General features: G+C 30.4%; 1 protein-coding gene and 1 long non-coding RNA gene across 2 annotated transcripts; one reads left to right on the top strand and one right to left on the bottom strand.

The window, feature by feature from the left end:
* Positions 1-4,053: 4,053 nt before the first annotated feature.
* Positions 4,054-6,161, top strand: LOC125577753. The gene is made up of 2 exons (XR_007316137.1): positions 4,054-5,989; positions 6,121-6,161. It is a non-coding gene; the product is annotated as an uncharacterized LOC125577753 (long non-coding RNA).
* An 8,715-nt stretch (positions 6,162-14,876) lies between these two features.
* On the bottom strand, positions 14,877-18,663 carry LOC106367762 (pectinesterase/pectinesterase inhibitor 3-like). The gene is made up of 3 exons (XM_048739488.1): positions 17,994-18,663; positions 16,301-16,784; positions 14,877-15,678 (listed from the first exon to the last, which is right to left on the bottom strand). Exons 1-3 carry the CDS (start codon positions 18,594-18,596, stop codon positions 14,987-14,989), a joined length of 1,779 nt encoding a protein of 592 aa, XP_048595445.1. The 5' UTR covers positions 18,597-18,663; the 3' UTR covers positions 14,877-14,986.
* Between the last annotated feature and the right edge of the window lie 1,338 nt (positions 18,664-20,001).

The raw sequence follows: 20,001 nt of genomic DNA, 5'->3' as shown, positions 1-20,001 counted from the left end.
GACACAACTCTTTAAAACTCAATAATTATAAAAATATACTTATTGAAATATTATAATTATTTTTAAATTAATTTATTTTATAATGAAAAGATATCACTCTTAATATTAATAGAGCCCAGTTTTTTTTGTATGAAAAGACACAATTATTTATACTGAAGAAACACAATTCTTAAATCTAATAGAGTACAGTTTTTCATGAAAAGATACTTTTTGGTAATGTAAAACACAACTCTTAAAACTAATACATTTCGGTAAAACACAACTCTTAAAACTATTAATTGTAGACAAACACCTATTGAGATATTTTAACTACGTTTAAACTAATTTATTTTTATGATGAAAAGTTACAACATAAAACTAATAGAGTTTATTTTACATAAAAAGACACAACTCTTAAAACTAATAGAGTTTAGTTTTTTAGTGAAAAGATATAACTTTTTTTACAACGAAGAAACACAACTTTTGAAACTAATAGAGTTCAATTTTTTGGTGAAAAACATAACTTTTTTAACTTTTTTATAATGAAGAAACACAATTTCTGGAACTAATAGAGTTCATTTATTTTTATGAAAAGACATACCTTTATAATACTTCATCTGTTTCATAATAAGTGTCATTTTAATCTTTTTTCTTGTTATAAAAAAATGTCATTTTACAATGCAAATTATACTTACTTTCATCTAAAAATTAATTGAAAACTGTATTGATTTTATAAATAATTTTATTTATCTCAAATACTATTAGTCAAAGAGATTTAACTAATAACAACTTATATATGGTTCCGCCATTTTCCTAATCTGTATGAAAAATGTCAAATCGACATTTATTTAGAAATGGTGAGCGTATATTATAATATGTAAAAACACACCATTTTTAAAACTAATATATTTTAGTTTTTGTGAAAAGACACAACTTTTAATATTAATTAGGAAGCTAAATTTTAAGATCCGATGATGTCATCCTTTTTTATAGGGAAAAAATGTTTAAGATTTGACGGCTTAGATGGATTTTGTAATTTAATCCAAAGGCTCTATTTTTTCTAGGTGATGTCATCTTTTTACAAATAGAATTTAACCAATTGTTGAGATTAGCATACCCTATTAATCCAAGGGTTGAGACTTACCTTTTGTTTGGATAAAGACGACGCTACCGAACCTTTGTGTCAGCAGTGAAGCATTGTGTCCATTAATGGAGAGTTGTGACCCATTGTTGGCATCTCTTCCTCTGTTTATATTGGGTTACCATTTTTCTACCGTTCCTTTTTCATTTTTTTTTTATCCCTGATGTGATTTTTTGTTAAATCAAATTTTAACCAAATTTTATTTCCCCATCATCTACGATTCATGATCATTGCAGTTGCCATCAACATTCACGATCGTTGAAACATCGTTTATGAGGGCAAATCTTCTGAAACTTTCAATCTATTTTTTTAAGTTTAAAGTTAATAGCTTCCCGTGTGAATGTTGCTTTATTGAGAACCATTATTGTGTTTGATTAATTGAGAACAATTACTCTTTAGTCATGGTATTTGCGTCTTTCCGATTGAGTCTTATTTTGCTGTTTTGTTTCTCTGTCTCTATTTGTTTATATTTCTCTCTTTCAAAGTTTATTTGGTTTGGAAATTTCGGTATATCTCTGAATTTTTTTCTGTCTTTTCTGTTCTTCTTCTCAGGCTTAATCGACAGTTCGATTGGAACATTTGAGGTGAAGTTGAACCCTTAAACAGATTACCCATGCAATCTCGGTTTATCTTTGTCTCTTTCACTATTTTGGAATTTTTTGTATATGGCTTTGGATGTATGAAAAAGTCAGAAGAACAAACCCAAAAACCTTAAACTGTTCACGTTGCTGTCTTTTTTGACGTCCTCGAAATCTTTATTTGCCATGATCGCTGTATTCAGTTGATCTCGGTTAGCTTCCTATCGTTCACTTTGGTTAGTGCTTAACATATGTAGAATCCGACGACTGAGAAGACTGCAACCTTCTGAAACATCGCTGCTCCTATACACCTTTTCGTTGTGATTCTTCGGCTTTTCTTCGGCTTTATCAATAGAATGAAATTGTGAAATAAGTCCCCGCTGCACTTACCGTCATGATCGTAATCGATTTGTGCTGGCTGTGTAATTTCTCGGAAGACTGAGTAATTGGTCATGAAGTTTTCTAAGAGAAGAACAAAATTTATGTGGTTTGAGATAGGTATAAATGTTTAAGAAAATAATGTTGATTGCAAAGAAAAAAAAATTAGAAGAAAAGGACGTTAACCTACGTCCCATGATGTTTAAACCGGCAGTAACTTCCTTCAAGACGGCCAAGCAATAGACTTAGCGATTCATAATTCAGTGGAGAGTCATATATTTTTAATCTAATTATTATCATAAATTGATGAGATGAGAGATGTGTATACGTAGATCGGAGGTGCGAAGACAAGTATGCAGCTGAAAACATTGTACGGAGCTCCTTCTTGCATCTCAAAGCTAATTGAAGGAACCTTCTCTTCATCAATGCTGCAAACATCAACACAACACGCGCATCAATATTCCTTCAAATAGATATATAAATATATTACTAAGGTTTCCTTCTTACGTCATATGTATTTAGCCCATGCACGATAGCAGAACTCAAAGAGACCTTTCAATTGAAACTTCTGCATCATTAATAAACTCAATTGTTGACTGATCATTAATACGTAACTGGAACCGATGGTCTGAAATTTTATAATTTTCTGTTGTTTTCCAAATTAACTATTAATAGAACGAACAATTGTTGCATTCTGCAACCAAAATCAAATAAAATAATAAAATAGTTTACATAAACATTCATATATAAACTAAAATGTGATCTTATTATTTACGGGTTTGTTGGTTTGTTTTACAATAGCAACAGTACGTATGAAGAAGAACACGGCAATAACATGAACATATATAAACAAATTTGTATGTGTGATAGGCAAACCTTTTCATCTAATATAAAAAAATTAAGACTAATGATTTCATTATTTCGTTTTGGATTTTTAGCTATCCAAACACGTAAAAATTTTCCTAAATTTTTGTTTTGTTTTTAACTCTTCATTTGAATGTCTTCTAAAAGTTTGTATCTATGTAACTGTTTAGAACTTTTTTTTGCCACCATTTTATTATTAGTTGATTAATGAAAATTATATTTTGAGAAATGCATGGTAGAGACTATTTATAGATTTTTAAAATGTATTTGAATAGTTACAACTCTTCAATTTGAATAGTCGTATTCTTCCAAGTTAAATGTAGTTATTTTGCAAAGATACTTATAAGAATAGTCACAATTTTTCATTTTTTAAAAGATACATATATACGAATAGTCACAACCTTTAGACAATTTTTAGAAAAAACACAACCTTCCAACATTTTTGTAAAAGACACAACTTTTCAATCAATTTTTAGAAAAGACACAACCTTCCAACATTTTTGTAAAAGACACATCATTTTAAACATTTTTTACAAAAGACACAACCTTTCAACATAAGTGGATTCATAACTTTTGGAATTAATTGGGATTGCTATTATTAGTTTTGAGAAATACATGGTAGAGACTATTTATAGATTTTTAAAATGTATTTGAATAGTTACAACTCTTCAATTTGAATAGTTACAACTCTTCAATTTGAATAGTCGTATTTTTCCAATTTAAATGTAGTTATTTTGCAAAGATACTTATAAGAATAGTCACAATTTTTCATTTTTTAAAAGATACATATATACGAATAGTCACAAACTTTAGACAATTTTTAGAAAAAACACAACCTTCCAACATTTTTGTAAAAGACACAACTTTTCAATCAATTTTTAGAAAAGACACAACCTTCCAACATTTTTGTAAAAGACACATCCTTTTAAACATTTTTTACAAAAGACACAACCTTTCAACATAAGTGGATTCACAACTTTTGGAATTAATTGGGATTGCTATTATTAGTAGATTAATGAAGTTGAATTAGTTCAGTGACAAAAAAAAAGTTGAATTAGTTTAATTTTTTTTTGTGATATCTTATATTTTACATATATATATTAGAAAAAAATTGTAAATATATGTTGTTAAAAGTTTGTAAGGCATCTAAAAGTGTTGGACCTTGTTATGGCATGATTGTGCTGTTGAAAATCACGAAGCCAGACTTGACACACTGTTCCGAGGCAGCATGCGCTGTACGTTGTTGATTTTATTTGGAAGAGACTTTCGTGTCAGGATATTACAGCTCTGAAAGATAGCTGCTGCATAGCCAAAGATGAAATCAACAATTCCGATAATATAACATTCACGGTAGAGTTGGTTGCCGGCGTGTGTTGCAACACGTGTCCTGGAATCCTTGGTACGTGCAGCGGTACATGACGGAGTGACTACACTTGGAGTGAAAGGCCACCGCTTGTTTTTTTTCAGTCCGGCTGTGTTGAAGAATTTCATATACATATCCACAAAACTGTTTCCACGAACATGTGCATTGTTGTTGGTATTATGTAAAACATTGATCTACTAAATTCCTTATTTTACCTATGCTATGAGAAGTATGTGATTTTACTATAGCAAAATCCCAAAAAATAAATCTATTTATAAGTATGCTCTTTTCATTTTAAACACAAACACACAACCCCCATTAAATTTATATTGGCATCCACATCTTTGAATCAGTCAACATTGCGAATCAAGTTGTCTTTTTTAAGAACAATTTTTTTTGCTATGGATGCAAATAGTGATGATGCAAGGAAACATATTGTAATTGGAATTACTTCAGTGATGGATTCAAAATCATTTTTTTTAACGCTGGATTGTACTATTAAGCCTTCTATATAAAGAGTTCTAAACAATGAGAATTAGTAAACAAATATGGAAAAAGAATACACCAGCAGGGATTCAATATCCTTAAGTTAATAACCCAAAATAAAAACTTAAGAAATGCACTTTGCCATCAAGAAATGTTATTATAATAAATAGTTAGTCTATCATTCACATATATTTGTAATTTTATTTTAGAACGTTTCAATATTTATATGTCAAAATTATTTCAAAATGTTCAGTTTTTGAAAAATATCAAGCATGTTAATTTCGTGAATTAAAACAAAATCACATGACCGAAAGAAACATTATTCAACATGTTCTCGATAAAAAACAGTGGAAAATTTAGATAGCGGAGTGGTTCGGAAAATTCAGATAGCTTAAATCATTTTTAAACTTTTTCAAAAAAAAATATTTTTTAACTCTCAATCATTTGTATAGGAATCAAATGCTGATCAATCCGAAGGAGGAAGGTCGACAATAGTAAAGAAGATAGTGAACGAAATGAGACAATATCCCCTATATATTAATTGAGGATCATTTAAAAAGATGTAACCTTAATTTTGTACTAATTACATTTTAGACTTGCTGAGGTGGCGTTTAAGTAGAACCTAATTTTGCTGATGTGTCATGATTAGAATCGATTGAAAAATTAGTTAGTCCAATTTCAATTTGCTAGGGAACGTCATATTAACTAGGAAGACTTTGTTATACGATTAACACCTTATAAACGAAGTTTTAAAAGAATATTAACAAAGAGACGCATTAGGTTTCTAAGAGGGAGTTGCGGCGGCAAAGAATGAGTGGAGTGAATTAAGGAGGCGATGTGGTCAGCAGAGAGAAAGACAGTTGAGGAAAGAGAGGGAGACGAGAGATGTGGAGAGAGTTCTGAATGTTGTGAAGGAGATGGAGGTTACGAGGCGGAACTGGGAGCTGGCGTCACAGGTTATGACGGTGGTAGGGGTTTGGAGGAGGGACGGTGGTCGCAGGGGACGGTGGGGATGTTGAGAGATTCGAGGGCTTTGACATGTTGTGGCCTGTGGGTCTAATGGAGGTGCGAGGAGTGGGAGAGGTGCGTGTAAAGGGAGAGATGGTTGGAGAAGGAGTTGGGGACAGGGAAGGAGCGTTTATATAATTGATGCTCGACGTTGCAAGTTTGATCTTTGTTTGTGGGATTGCTAATTACTTGGTAAATATATTTTTTTCGAGCTAAGAATCAAGATCTTCCATGTTTTTCGATATATGTTCAAACTGTTGAAACGATTTGGGAAAAGTATTAACTTGCTTATAAATATTTATCTGTATTTTGATTGTTTGTAGAATGCACCATATTTGTGTAAAAAAGACGGGATTGTGCTGAACTGTCCTCATCTATGTGTATGAACGTTGGTATGTGTTTTTTCAAAGGCATAAGCTTTGAATCCATTAGACACAGATGCATTTTTTTGTGTTTGTAGGTAAAAGAGTCACATTCTCTATAAAAAAAATATGGACTTGGTAGCAGCAGTAACTATGAACTTTGAAAACTAATTCTATCAAGCTCATAATACTTCAGCACTTAGAAGCAGCAGTAACTCAGGAGGTGTATCTTTGTCTTGTGACTACACTCATTAGCGATGTTTTGGATCTATTGCTTTTGGAAAAACTAGAGATTTTTTCCGCGCTTCGCGCGGATTATGTCTTATAAATTTATTTTATTTATAATATTATTTGTTAATTTTTTTCTTTTATATTAACTTCTTGTTTTTCCAATGTTAGTTTTTCTTAATTTAAATTTATATGTTAATAATTTTTCATTTTTTTGTTGTAGATGGAGAATTATATTTTTTATTGATGGTTTTTTGTATGTGATAGTGACATAAACTTTTTGAAATTTTAAAATAATATTATATATAGTACGATTAACACATTAAAGAAGAGAAACATATTCAGACACATTTTACACAGGTTTTATATGCATAATTTTAAACATTATATATGTATATATTATAAGTTTGAAACATGTAAATGCTTTCTAAAGCTAAATACTTGTTCTGAGTTTACATAACTTATCGAAAGTTTTATCTCTTTTTAAATTCAAATCACAGAAAAAATATAAAAAAGTCAGTATAGATAGGTTTTTTGGGCTTTTAAATCAACACTGAAAAATGACATGAATCATATAACAACAGTTTTGTAAACAACTGGATAAAATTTGACCGAGCCAAAGATTTTCACACAATATGTTCTTTCTTCTTCAAATTGCGAAGAGCCTATAGGCACAAGAAAAAAATCATAATTTTTGTTTTCACTTATATAACATTTTTTCTCCTTTACACACGGAGTTTATTACACTGCTATAAGCAATGTAGAACTCTATTCATATAAGATTCACATCTATGCATTTTGACAAAGAAGAATTTCAGCCATCTTTAGTTTCGGAATGTACCAACTTCAGTCATATACACTATATTTTCTCTATGATTCAAAACTTATAATTTTAATATATGTGCAGATTTCCATGTGAAAAGGCACGCACGCCATCTATCATTCAACCTATTACTTTTTCCAAAGTAAACACTATAATCCTCGTTTGGTTAGCTCCACAAACTAATCTCTTTGGATCAGTTTATCAAAAAATATGGATACTAATGTCAGAAAAGAATATAAACACTATCAACAATACATATTGGCACAAGAATATTTGGTTCAAGGAACATATTCCACGTAATGCGTTTATATCATGGCTGGCTTTGCGGAGAAGACTGCCAACCAAGGATCGCTTGAGGCGTTGGGGATTAAATGTCTCAGGAACGTGCGCTCTTTGTAATCTGGAAATAGAGACTCACCATCATCTCTTCTTTGAGTGCTCTTTCTCTCGCTTGATATGGGAGCCTTTTGCTGCTGAAGTTTGGATTTCTCCTCCGGCTGATCTACACTCTGTTGCAGCCTAGATCAATCAACCTCGCGTCAACGTAGATGCACATGCTACTCCAGTCATCAAGCTCTACTTTCAGTCATGTCTCCTCACCTTCATCAGTCATCCTTGCCTCTTTCGACCGTATGATGCGTGACCGTCTCCTCTCTTACCCGGTAAGTTCTTCTTTCTCATCTTCTCTACTTCTTTTTATATTTCTTGTATAAGACTTCCTTAAGGCTTTTTTTACCTTGAGTTGTTGTTGGTTGTTTTTGTTTCCTTACTGTAATAAGTTGTTTAAAAACAACAGTGTAACCTTTTAGAAAATAATAATCTTAACATCTTACCAAAAAAAAAACAACAAATATTGACTTATTTATGTGAATATATATTTTATTTTAAATTTGTACAACAAATTTTCTTAGATTCACCTCATCATACTCACCATTTTACCATTTTAATTACATAATTTTACATGAGCTTCTTCATCCTTCCCGGTTATTTTCTCTTTATTTATAACTACAATATAATGTTATAAATTATATATATTATAAATTAATAATTTATTTACCCTTAAAGTCTAATTATTAAAATATAACATAATTCAATATAGATATATGATTCTATTAATAAATTAGCAGTTACAAATTTGAAATTTCTAGAAATATCAAAAGTTGTATGTTAGTTAATTATTTTCTAAATGATATTTATTTTTAATTCTTTTTAGATGAGAATATTTTGGCTGAGGTGGATAGTCTCAAAAGCCTTGAATTTAGTCCCTTTTATATAGTATTTTAATTACATAATTTTACATGAGCTTCTTCATCCTTCCCGGTTATTTTCTCTTTATTTATAACTACAATATAATGTTATAAATTATATATATTATAAATTAATAATTTATTTACCCTTAAAGTCTAATTATTAAAATATAACATAATTCAATATAGATATATGATTCTATTAATAAATTAGCAGTTACAAATTTGAAATTTCTAGAAATATCAAAAGTTGTATGTTAGTTAATTATTTTCTAAATGATATTTATTTTTAATTCTTTTTAGATGAGAATATTTTGGCTGAGGTGGATAGTCTCAAAAGCCTTGAATTTAGTCCCTTTTATATAGTAGGATGAACCATTCAGTCTCCAAGATATTTTTGAAGAGGCAACTAATTATGTCCTCAGATTAACCAGTGAAGTCCATTACTTACACAGAATAACTAGGTGAGCTTTGAATATGATCACATCGGTGAAGAAAATATCGACGAATCTGATCCTATCTGCACCGGTTAATGGACATAATTAAAATATCTGCACCAGTTAGTGGACATAATTAAAATTTTAAATCTAAAAGTGTGTGATGTTAAAAAGGATCTAAAATATGTGATTTTTCATATAAAGTTACAACATTTAATGTTAATTCTTGCTATGTGGGAGTTTCTAAACGTGAGAAAGTAAATTTATATAATGGAACTTTTTTTTTTAAATTCAGAATGCACATTTATCCCACGTAGTGTTGACATAAATGTAATTTTGTCTTGGTCGTATATCTTATTCACTAAATATTGCATATGTGCATGTTCTACGGTAAATATACTTTCTTTAATAAATAGTTGAATCTTAAGAAAAAAAATGACATTATATACTGTCTGAATCCTATATAAAAAGGGTGTGTGAGAAAGCCATCTCTCTCTGTCATACTGCATTAATTTGTATTCTAACTAATGGAAACTAACCAACGACAGCGTACATGGCTCCCTATGTACAAGTTCATCTGTCTATATAAATACCTAACGTGATTAGCATTCTTAAGCATGAGCACATTTATCTAGAACCAAAAATTGAATAAGAAAACGAGGTTTGGTTTGCGTTGGATCCTATCAATTATAAAAAGAGTGATTATATATCTTTAGAAACGAAAAATCGAATCGAAACCGAACCAAAAAAATGGGTATCCGAATTTCTATAATATACTTTATATTTTTATAAATATTAACTCTATGTAGTTTTAAGATAATCAAATAATTTTAAAATGTTATTTATAAGTCGAAATACCTAAAAAATAAATTACTAGAGTACTTTTTATCTAAAATATTTAAATTATCTAAATTAATTCGAAAACAAAAAAAAATCCCAACTTTGTTACTCGGACCGAACCGAAAAGGATTCCAAAATTACTTCAAAAATAAGCTGGTCTCAAATTTGTTACTCAAACCGAACCAAAACACCAAATAACCAAACCAGACTTTCTAAATGCCTGAACGGATACTAAACTAAACCAAAAACCCAAATAACTAAAATGAAACTGAACCAAAATTTCATCAAAGATCCAAAACGCTTTACAAAAATGAGGTAGTCCATTAGAAACAAATTATATAATCAACAAAAAGGTAAAAAAATATTGTATATGGTCAAAAATATTATTTTGATTAAATATATAAATTTTATATAAACTCATCCTGCGCAAGGCGCAGGTCTTATCCTAGTCTTATAATTAAACTAGAGTCAAAATGTCATAAAACTAGAGAACATTAAATTAGTAATAAGAAAAAAAATATTTTTTGCCTTTCAATTGATAAATTTAGGATCTAACTGGTGACCATTATAGGAACACTAGGAATGAATAGGAAAAAAATACAGATGAATAAAATTAGAGGAATGAAAAGGAAAATTATGCTTTATAAATTTTAGTGAGGAACAAATTTGTTCTATATTTCTCTAGAATAAAAGAAATGAGAACGAATGAAAAGGGAAAAAATTTTCTTATAAATGATAAAAAAAATTAGGAATAACAAGAAATGCATTATTCCGTTTCATTCTTTGGTCACCAGTTAGACTCTTAGAATAATTATATACAAATCACATATATCGGATTGCATTTTTATACCAATTTATTTATAAAGAGATGTTCAAAAAATTTCCAAGTTACCACTTTTAATACTTACAAGACGTGGATCAAAATCATGATTTTATATATCTCATTAAATTATATTATGTTTATATATGATTTGGTGCAATTTTATGGAATGTAGGATATGTATTCAAATCATTTTGGTCTCGTGATCTCATAGTCAAATTTCTTATGGTATGATTGTTGATATTTTCTTTTCTTTTTTGGTCAAAGTTTGTTGTTATTTTTTTTTTAAAATAATAAAACCAAAAAATAAAAATAAATAAATAATCAAATACATAATGTAATGTTAGTATAAGAAATTTGACAACGAGATGGGACCAAAACCATTCGACTACATATCCTACATTCCATAAAATTTAATAGAATATATATTCAAAAAATTAATACTTACATTTCAAATCATCTATAAATAAACATATATGATATGATATGAAAAATGTCCAATTAAAAATTAGTAATCATTTTCAAAGACATCTTACCCAAATATGACATTTTTAGCAAATATGAAAATTTTGTTATGGTAAGAAAATCAAATGAAAATGCAGAATATATTGAGATTATTTTGGATTTATATGTTTAATTCCATGACCAATAGTCCTATAAATTGATCTTAAAAATTGCGAACCAATTGTGTATTCTTCAGTAGACGAGAAAATGAGTTTCAGAAAGACGTTTATAACATACTTTTTTGCAGTTTTTTTTGTAACAACAGAACAAACTCATATAGACTCTGTAAACCAAATTGGTAGCTCCGCATCCATATGGACTACAAACAAGAGTTGCTTTCTTGCACGACGTGCTAGACTATCCATCCTTGAATTAAGCGTCCTTGGTATATGGTATGGATGAGCTCTGAGCTGTGGAAACTTCTTTGCAGGATCTTGATATCTTACAGATAACTTGCAAATGCGGGCTATTCTTCAGGTTCATAAACCATCTTCACCAACTGAAAACAATCAGTTGCAAAAGTAACAGTATACTGTCTTAAATTCTTCATATATTCAATTGCCCAAATGAGCGCCTCTATTTCCGAATGAAGGGGTAATTGACACACTCTACTATTTTTTGCTCCCATCAAACTATCAAATCCTTCCAAAATACTACACCATCATTGTCCCGAATATTTTTTTGCAGTTATATTTGATTATTTAGGTGTTCATCCAACCTCATATGGCTTTCAATATGGTTTTAACTTCTAAATTACTGTAATTAATTAGCTCTTATCATTAAAATCAAAAAGCAATAAATTCACAAATAGTCTACGCTATTTTTCGTGTGAAATGATGAAAAAAAAGATAGGGTTTTATAAATAATATTTTTCTAGTTATATACATCTATATCTATATATATTATTATAAAACAATGTTTTACTCTTTTTTTAAGGCGCCACATAGGATGACACGTCAGAAAATCATGCCTTGAGAGCGTGACATGTGTCCAAGACATCCAAACACACCGTTTCATTTGAAATTCATTGATGGGCTTTGATCTGTTCTTGTGTATCACATGTTTGGACTCTAGAATTGGGTGTTTTCGCGGCCCGAGTTCATGGAATCATGGGCAGCCCTATTCTAAAGAATCGAGGAGATGGAGACCGTCTCTCCCCTTTGTTTGACAGCGGTGAAGCCTGAGATTCTTCTCACTTTCTGAAACTGTCTTCGTGTTTTCCATGGACGCAAAACATGAGATCTTTCAAAGGCTCCAGCTTCACTTATCTCACCGTCTTTCAGACGCTATTATATCGGTGATTGCGACTATAGGGATTCTTCCGGTGGATTGGTTTTGGTCACCGACAGATCTGAATATCTGATAAAGCTTACTGCTAAGGGAATCCAGTTTCACATATCAATAGGTTAAAATCCCTCCACTTCCCTCTAATCATAAAGGTGATTGTACCGTATTTGGTTAAATGACTCGCTTGGACGAGGACGGTGTCGTTTTGAGCTTTAAAGTGATTAGGATAGCTTCTTATCAAACGTCAAAGTAATTAGGATAGTTTTTTGTAATTATAAATAAGACTAAATTTTTGAATATTTCATATAATTCTGACATGCATGATTTTATTTATTTAACCCGTTTGTTTAACTTATTTTACCCTGATTTTATTTTTAATATTATATACTTTTAACCTGTTTTGTATTTATATTTTTTATAGTTTTAAACATTTTTATAAATTTATTGATATGATTTAATTTTATTATTTTAACCAGATTATATTATTTAGGATTTCAGATAATTTTGATCAGTATTATAATTTTAAGTTGGACAAAATATTATGTGTTCTAAGCTTCTGAATGGAAAATTGAATGTTTGATCAAAGTTTTATTTATATAAAAAAACATGAAACTGAGATTCATTTTTTTTTGGAGATGAAAAACAATAATCTCTATGTAAGATAGGTCACTGAAACCACATGCGATTGTTTAACTATTAAAGTATAGGTCCTACATTAAACCACATACGATTTCATATGATAATATTAAAACACTAGATTAAGATGCGCCTTGCGCGGAATGAACATTATATATATAATGTATTATATGTTTTAACATATTATAAAATAAGAAATAAATATTAAATGATTAAAAGTCAGTAACTATTATATGTATAATTAAATTGGTACGAACATATAAATCAATTTTATTAATCCAAACAACATTTTTTTATTTGATAGGATATATAATTAAATTAAAATGATATGCACATTTATAGTATATTTTTAATATTAATATCTATTAAATGATATTTTATACTCATATGACTTTATGATCATTTGTATCTTTTATACCAAAAATTTTTAAATTATTGATAACAAAATTTTCATTGATTAATAGTTCTACTAATTTACATTCTTTTAAAAATTAAGTTGTCAATATTTGTTCAAAGCTTTTATTAAAAAATTGTTCAAAGTAAATTTTGAAATTTAATTATTTATGTATTTTATATGGTATATAGTTTAATCTAAAACGATATATATATATATATATATATCTTCCAATCTTAATAATTAATTAAATTGGACTTTTTAACTTAGAGAAATTCTTAGGATAGTCATTTTTAAGTTTTTGTCACAAAAATAGTCATCAATGAAAAAAATGACCAAAATAAGTTTTATTAAAAGGTAAATATGTGTTTTTACCCTAGAGTTTGCTAATCTAGACTTAGAGTTTAGCACTAAGTGGTGCAGTTTTAGAGATAGAGTTTCAAATTTTAAAAAATTATAAATTAAAATTAAAATTTTTAAAATAAAAAGAGGTTAATTTGGTCAATTTATTTCTTGAGTACTATTTTGTGACAAAAAAACTTAAAAAAAAAACTATTTGAGAGAATTGCCATTTTACTTATATGATTTTGTAATCATTTGTATTTTGTCATAAAAAAATATTAAAACATGGATCACAAAATTTGAATGTGATATTTTTAACAGTTTTAGTAATTTATAGTTGTTTTTAAAAATACAAAATATAACATATACAGAAAAATTTAATTTTTTTATTATATGGTTAATGTGGTTGTTTAATTTATTTTAATAATTTAAAATTAAAAAATATGATAGAAGATATACTAATTTTTATCAAATCTTAATTATTAAAAATCATTAATTACCATATAGGCTTTAGCCACATTAGGCAATTCTGTAACTTTTATTTAAGGAAATATTAAAAAACATTAATAATGAATTTATGGTTAGTTTAGTAAAAACTTATTATATAAATAGATGGTCCAACATATTTATCTAATGATTTTAAGAATCATCTTAGTGATGACATATGGTTACAAAAAAAAATTGTAATGTTTCTCAATTAATATATATAGGATATGCGACATGTAATGAATACAAGGATAATAAATTATTGTTAGGAGTAAAGTAAGGTAAGATATTGGTCGGCCAAATATAAGGTAGACCATAATACCTAATAATATTATTAGTTAAATGAGTGGGTGCAGTAATTTTACATAATTAGATTTTTCAAAACTCATTCTCTTTTAATATTATAGATAAGCTCAAAATATTTTAGACTCGGTTAAATGTACGTTTCGTGAATCAAAACTAAAACAACATGAAAGAAACATAAAATGGTAATCCAGATATTAAAAAACATTACCCAACATGTTCTAGATAAAAATACAGTGAAAAATCAGATAATGGACGGGTTCGAGAAATTCAGATAGCCAAAATCATTTATAAACTCACAATAATTTGTATAAGAATCAAATGGTGATCAGTCTCAACTAATCTCCAATACTACGATCTAGAAAAGAAATGAAAACACACAACGCAAACACAGTTTAAATTATTGATAAAATCAACAATTATTCGACCAACAATATATAGGTTACATACACAGTACACTTCACAACAATAACATCTCAATTAAAGACCAAGCGAGAAAGGGAACCCGGTCGAGCGTAACCAGCCTCCACCGCCGATAAACTGACCAGCAGTATATCTTTGAGCTTCAGAAGCAGCTGTGATTACCTTAAAGCCCCTCCACTTCACTCTCCTTGCAGTTCCAGCCCCTGCTCCTTTATTCGCATACTCTCTATAAGTCAAAGTGTTCAACGCAAACGTCCCGGTCCACTCGAACCACCCTTCCGGTCGGATCACGTCCGAGATATCCGACTGCATTATCACTGTTTGTGAATACTCTTTCCACGGCCGACCAAGATATGTCGGAAAATGACTTCTCACGCGCTGTAAATCCGACGTGGCACCGATCCTACATTTTTGGATAATTATCCCAGTGTTCTGGTTAGGATCGGTCCTTCCTTGTGCCGTGACAATGTTTTTCTGGCCGGAGTTTGGTCGGCGAGCGTGGATGTCGCAGTTTTGGAGAACGACAGCGGCGTTTCCGAAGATGAAGTCGACCGTTCCGGCGATGAGGCACTTGACGAAAAACTGACGGTTAGAGTGGACGTAAAGAGTATCTTGGTAAGCTAACATATCGCATTGGTAAAAAGCGGAGAAGTCAGAACCGACACGGAGAGCCACTGCTTGATGCTTCGACGGACCCGCCGTGTTTTGGAAAGTGATGTCACGCGCTAGAAATCTCTCGCCGACAGCAGCTGGACCCCACAGGAATAGAATATGAATTAGTTTAACGGCATCATTAGTTAAAAGGACGATAAACACAAAACTTGTTTTGCTGGAATATCACTTTAGTTAAACGGATTTATAGTTTTTATCTTCATATAAAATATTTTTAAAAGTGGAAAAGAAATTAAATGCAGCTTGAGATGTGATGATAACTAATGTGTACTTTAATGAAATGATTTAACAAATGTAAATAAGGACACGATCGGATAGAAGTCAACAACAATTAAACAAGAAAAAAAAAAGGGTTAAAGGCTCTCTGCACGAGTGGATGAGCCATTAACCCAATCCACGACAAGTGAACTAGAAAAGCATAAGAATAAAAGCCAAGAAAATGATGGATCAACACTCAGCACATGACCCAGGTCTTACAAAGCGTTTTGTTCAGTTATGGCAATTCAAGTTCAAATTTACTTTATCTCGTCACTAGGCTAAACGTGCGAATCATCAATCATATGTTGTAGTGGCTACTAAGACTTAGAATCTACATGTGAATATTTAATGTACTTGAAAAGAATAAAGATTTTCGACCAGAAACAAGGGCCAATTCAAATCATTTTTCAAAAAGAAAAATAAATAAATAAAGTTGCTTACCAACGGTGGCAGAGTGAAAGGTGGTGCTACCGTCCACGACGTTTCTATTTCCAGTAATAATAGTTCTTGTCCGACCATCTCCCATAAACATTATGTTCTTTTTTTTCTTCGACACTTCCACATTCTCTCTATAAACACCTGCTTTTATATGTATCACATACCTCCTTTTACTATTATCCGGGGCAGCCGCAACGGCAGCCGCAATAGTCTTGAATTTACCGCTACCATTAGCAGCCACAGTAGCATCGGCTCTCACTGAAGACCCTTGAAGAAGCCTCCTATCTCCCGCGGATAACCAAGTAGGCCACCCCTTGGCGTCTAATTCTCCGGAGCCGGCAATATCTACGGCCTCCGGAGTCTTCTCCTCCTTGAGTTTACGGTTGTTTGAGGACAATTTAGCTTTTAGTTCGAAGTTGGCTATGTCGGTATCAGTCATGTTCTTGATCATTGCTAGGGCGTTGCTGCACATATGCTCGACGTGTACCTACACATAACTTATCTCGTTATAAAACTTTATTTAAAAACTAGGCTTGGGCTTTCTGGTCCGGTTTGGACCAATTTCTTTTGGGTCCTAGAAATTTCATCCAATAGGTATTTGTAAATTTTTGGTTTGGATTGGTTTTTTACGGGTTTGGGTCAGTTTGGTGTCTATAAAATACCTGTAATTTTTGAGTCTAGATTAGGTTCGGATATTTATGATCTAAAAAAAACATACAATACCCTAACCCCATCAAATTTAGTTAAAATATGTCATATATCTAAAATTTTACAAAAATAATTTAACTAATAATTAAAATAAAACATTTTTAAACTTTAAATTCTACATTTAAAACATCGTATTACTTGAAAAATGCTACAAAAAATAACAAAGATTGTTAACAAAAAAAATTATTTTTTTTTCAAAAAAAAAACAAAAAAAGTATTTTCAACTAACTCATAAAAATAAAATATGGAAAATAGAATACAAAAAATCATAGTTTGAGTATTCATGTTTTAAATCGGGTATGAATCGGTTCTTATCGGGACGGGTCTATTTAGATCAGTTCTTTTCGGATCCGGGTCTATTCGGTCGGTTTTTTCGGTTATGGTTCTTCCGGTAGAGAAATTTTAGATCTAATAGGTATTTGTAAACTTTTTGTTCGTTTTCAGATTGGGTATTTTCGGTCGGTTCTGGATCAGATTTTTGGGTCCCGGTAAAATGCACATGCCTATTAAAAATAATCATGTTATCACAAATTTTTAGAATGAAATACACTCCAATAGCAACTGATAGCAACTATTTCTACCAACACTAGGCACTAGCTAACAACATTTCATTATCAGAAAGTAAATACCAATAAAAATATAGAGAATTGTATTGTGACAAAAAAACATAGAGAATTGTCAAAGTAATGTGATGCGATGTGTGATTTATTTAGTTTTCTTGTTATCTATAATTTTTGTTTCATCGCATTCATTCGTAACCCCGCGATGAAATAACAGAATAGTGACGTTATGTTGAGCCATTTCAGATTCCATACTAAATTTATTGAACCAAAACAAATGCATTTTATCTGTCCACATTTGAAAATTTTAAATTAAATCAATTTTTTTCATACTGATCTTATCTTATACATTTCACGTATTTATATTTAGTTATTATGCAATTCCACATGATAGCCGTAATGGGTAAAGAATGGATGTTTTTACATACCTGACCCTTCAACAAGAACTTACGAACTTTCTTGTCAGCATCATCATGAGAGAATCCATCGAGACAAGTCTCCTGGTTGGTAATGGCAGAGCTTATTAGGGTTTTGAGATCACCGGCGTGTTCCCTCAGAGTTTTCTTGTTAGGATACATTTGGAGATCTTCTAATGTCTCATGAAGCTCATCAAGGGTCTCATCAATAGTCTCCAAACAGTCATGAAGCGCCGTCTTCTCACGTGGAGTCAGTCCTTTCATGTTCTTGATCAGTTTCTTCACGGTGAAATAATTGTGTTCCACGGCGGTTGTTGTTAGGTTAAGCGAGGCCTCAATGACGTCTTTCTGCGACGTCAGTTTGACGCCGCCAGACGTGGCCACGGCGGAGATGCAGAGCTCAGGGTACAGCGTGGAGCTGCAAGCGGATCTTAGCACGGCGTGAGAGGACGGTGATAGAGGTTCTTTTCTGTTTCCGTTGGCTTTTGAAGCTCCGGCGGCGATTCCGGTGACGGCAGCCACGAGGAGCAATGCTACGGCAGCTGATAGTAAAACAAGTTTCTTGTTTTTCTTGAAATTATCTTTGGAGAATATTTCGTTGATAGATGATGCCATTGTTTGACACTGATGAGTGAGAGTGGTGAATGTTCCTGTGAAGAGTGGGGTGTTAATTATATTGATGAAATTAAAATCAGAAACGATATTTATTTTAACGGCTTTTATTTTATTTTTCTTCTTACTTCTTTTTATTTTATTATTTGAGTGTAAATTTGGTGAAAAAACACATGTTATAAGCCGCCACGTTAACAGAAGATAAGATTTTTTCTTAAAGAGAATATTATTCTAGTTATTTGAGTACCACAGAAGTACTATTGTCTTGTTCCCAAATTTGTATTCTTGTATTAGGTTTTGATATTTTCCGAAGACAAGTCTAACCAGAACATGCGTTGCCTTTGCCTTGAAACTTCTATATTTTGTATAAGTTGCTGTTATTCGTGAAATTAATATTAATATCTAAAAGAAAAATATGACTTTTTAATACAGAAAATAATAATATAGTCTAAGTAAAAGAATACGAAGTAAAAGAATTCACCTAGGTTGCATGTTCTAAGTTAAAGAATTCTGACGTCAGTAAGACATATCACACATGCAGGTATGCATGGTATGCATGACTACACTACTATAACCGGAGAAAAAACTAACGTACAGCTTATAAACTGGAACTGAGTATATATCGATGTCTTTGGAAATATATGTGATTTTAGAAGTAGTCTCCCAAGTTACAATTTCGATTATTTGGATACCCTGAACAAGTTGTTTACAAATTTGTAATACTCTATTAGACATAAGTTTGAATTCTCAAAATTAACAAAGTAACTTGATTAGAACCAAACCAAATGAAGAAATGATTTGAGTAAGAAGGAATCTAATGAACCAACACTAAAGTAAACCAGAAATTAAATTGAATAAAAGCAAAACCAAACCGAACGACAATTACAATTATATGAGTAAGAGCATCTCCAAAAGAAACTCTATAACTCTAAATATAGAGTTTTTTGCTCTCCAAAAAGAAACTTCAAAACTTCAAATTTGAAGTTTTGAAGAGTGAAACTCCAAATATAGAGTTTCACTTTTCAAAACTTCAAATTTAAAGTTTCATCTTTTTATTTACATTTTGGTCCTTACAATTATACATCATATTTATAATTCTTAAATATATTTTTGTTTATTGTTTTAATCTTTATAACTTTTATATCTCATATATATTTCAAATTTGTTTTATAAATTTAAGTTTTACACATGAAATTAAATAAAAAATTTAAAACAAGATTTACAATATTTTAAAACTAGGATTAAACAACAAAAATATTACAAAAAACCATAATAAAAACTTATTAAAATGTTTATTAGTGTAAGATTTTTTAATTAATATTTCTGTAATATTTATATATATATATATACTAGTTATTTATAGAAGTTTTAAGAATTTACATTAACTATGACAAATATAAGGACCATA

Source organism: Brassica napus, chromosome A1 (genome assembly GCF_020379485.1).
Source record: "Brassica napus cultivar Da-Ae chromosome A1, Da-Ae, whole genome shotgun sequence".
In the NCBI taxonomy this organism is placed as follows: domain Eukaryota; kingdom Viridiplantae; phylum Streptophyta; class Magnoliopsida; order Brassicales; family Brassicaceae; genus Brassica; species Brassica napus.
This window is presented reverse-complemented; position numbering and strand designations above follow the sequence as displayed.

Coding starts and splice junctions, on each gene's coding strand:
- LOC106367762 (XM_048739488.1), bottom strand. CDS start 18,596: ATGGCATCATCTATCAACGAAATATTCTCCAAAGATAATTTCAAGAAA. Junction 16,785..17,993: donor AGTTCTTGTTGAAGGGTCAG/GTATGTAAAAAC, acceptor AGTTATGTGTAG/GTACACGTCGAGCATATGTG. Junction 15,679..16,300: donor CTTTCACTCTGCCACCGTTG/GTAAGCAACTTT, acceptor TGTGGGGTCCAG/CTGCTGTCGGCGAGAGATTT.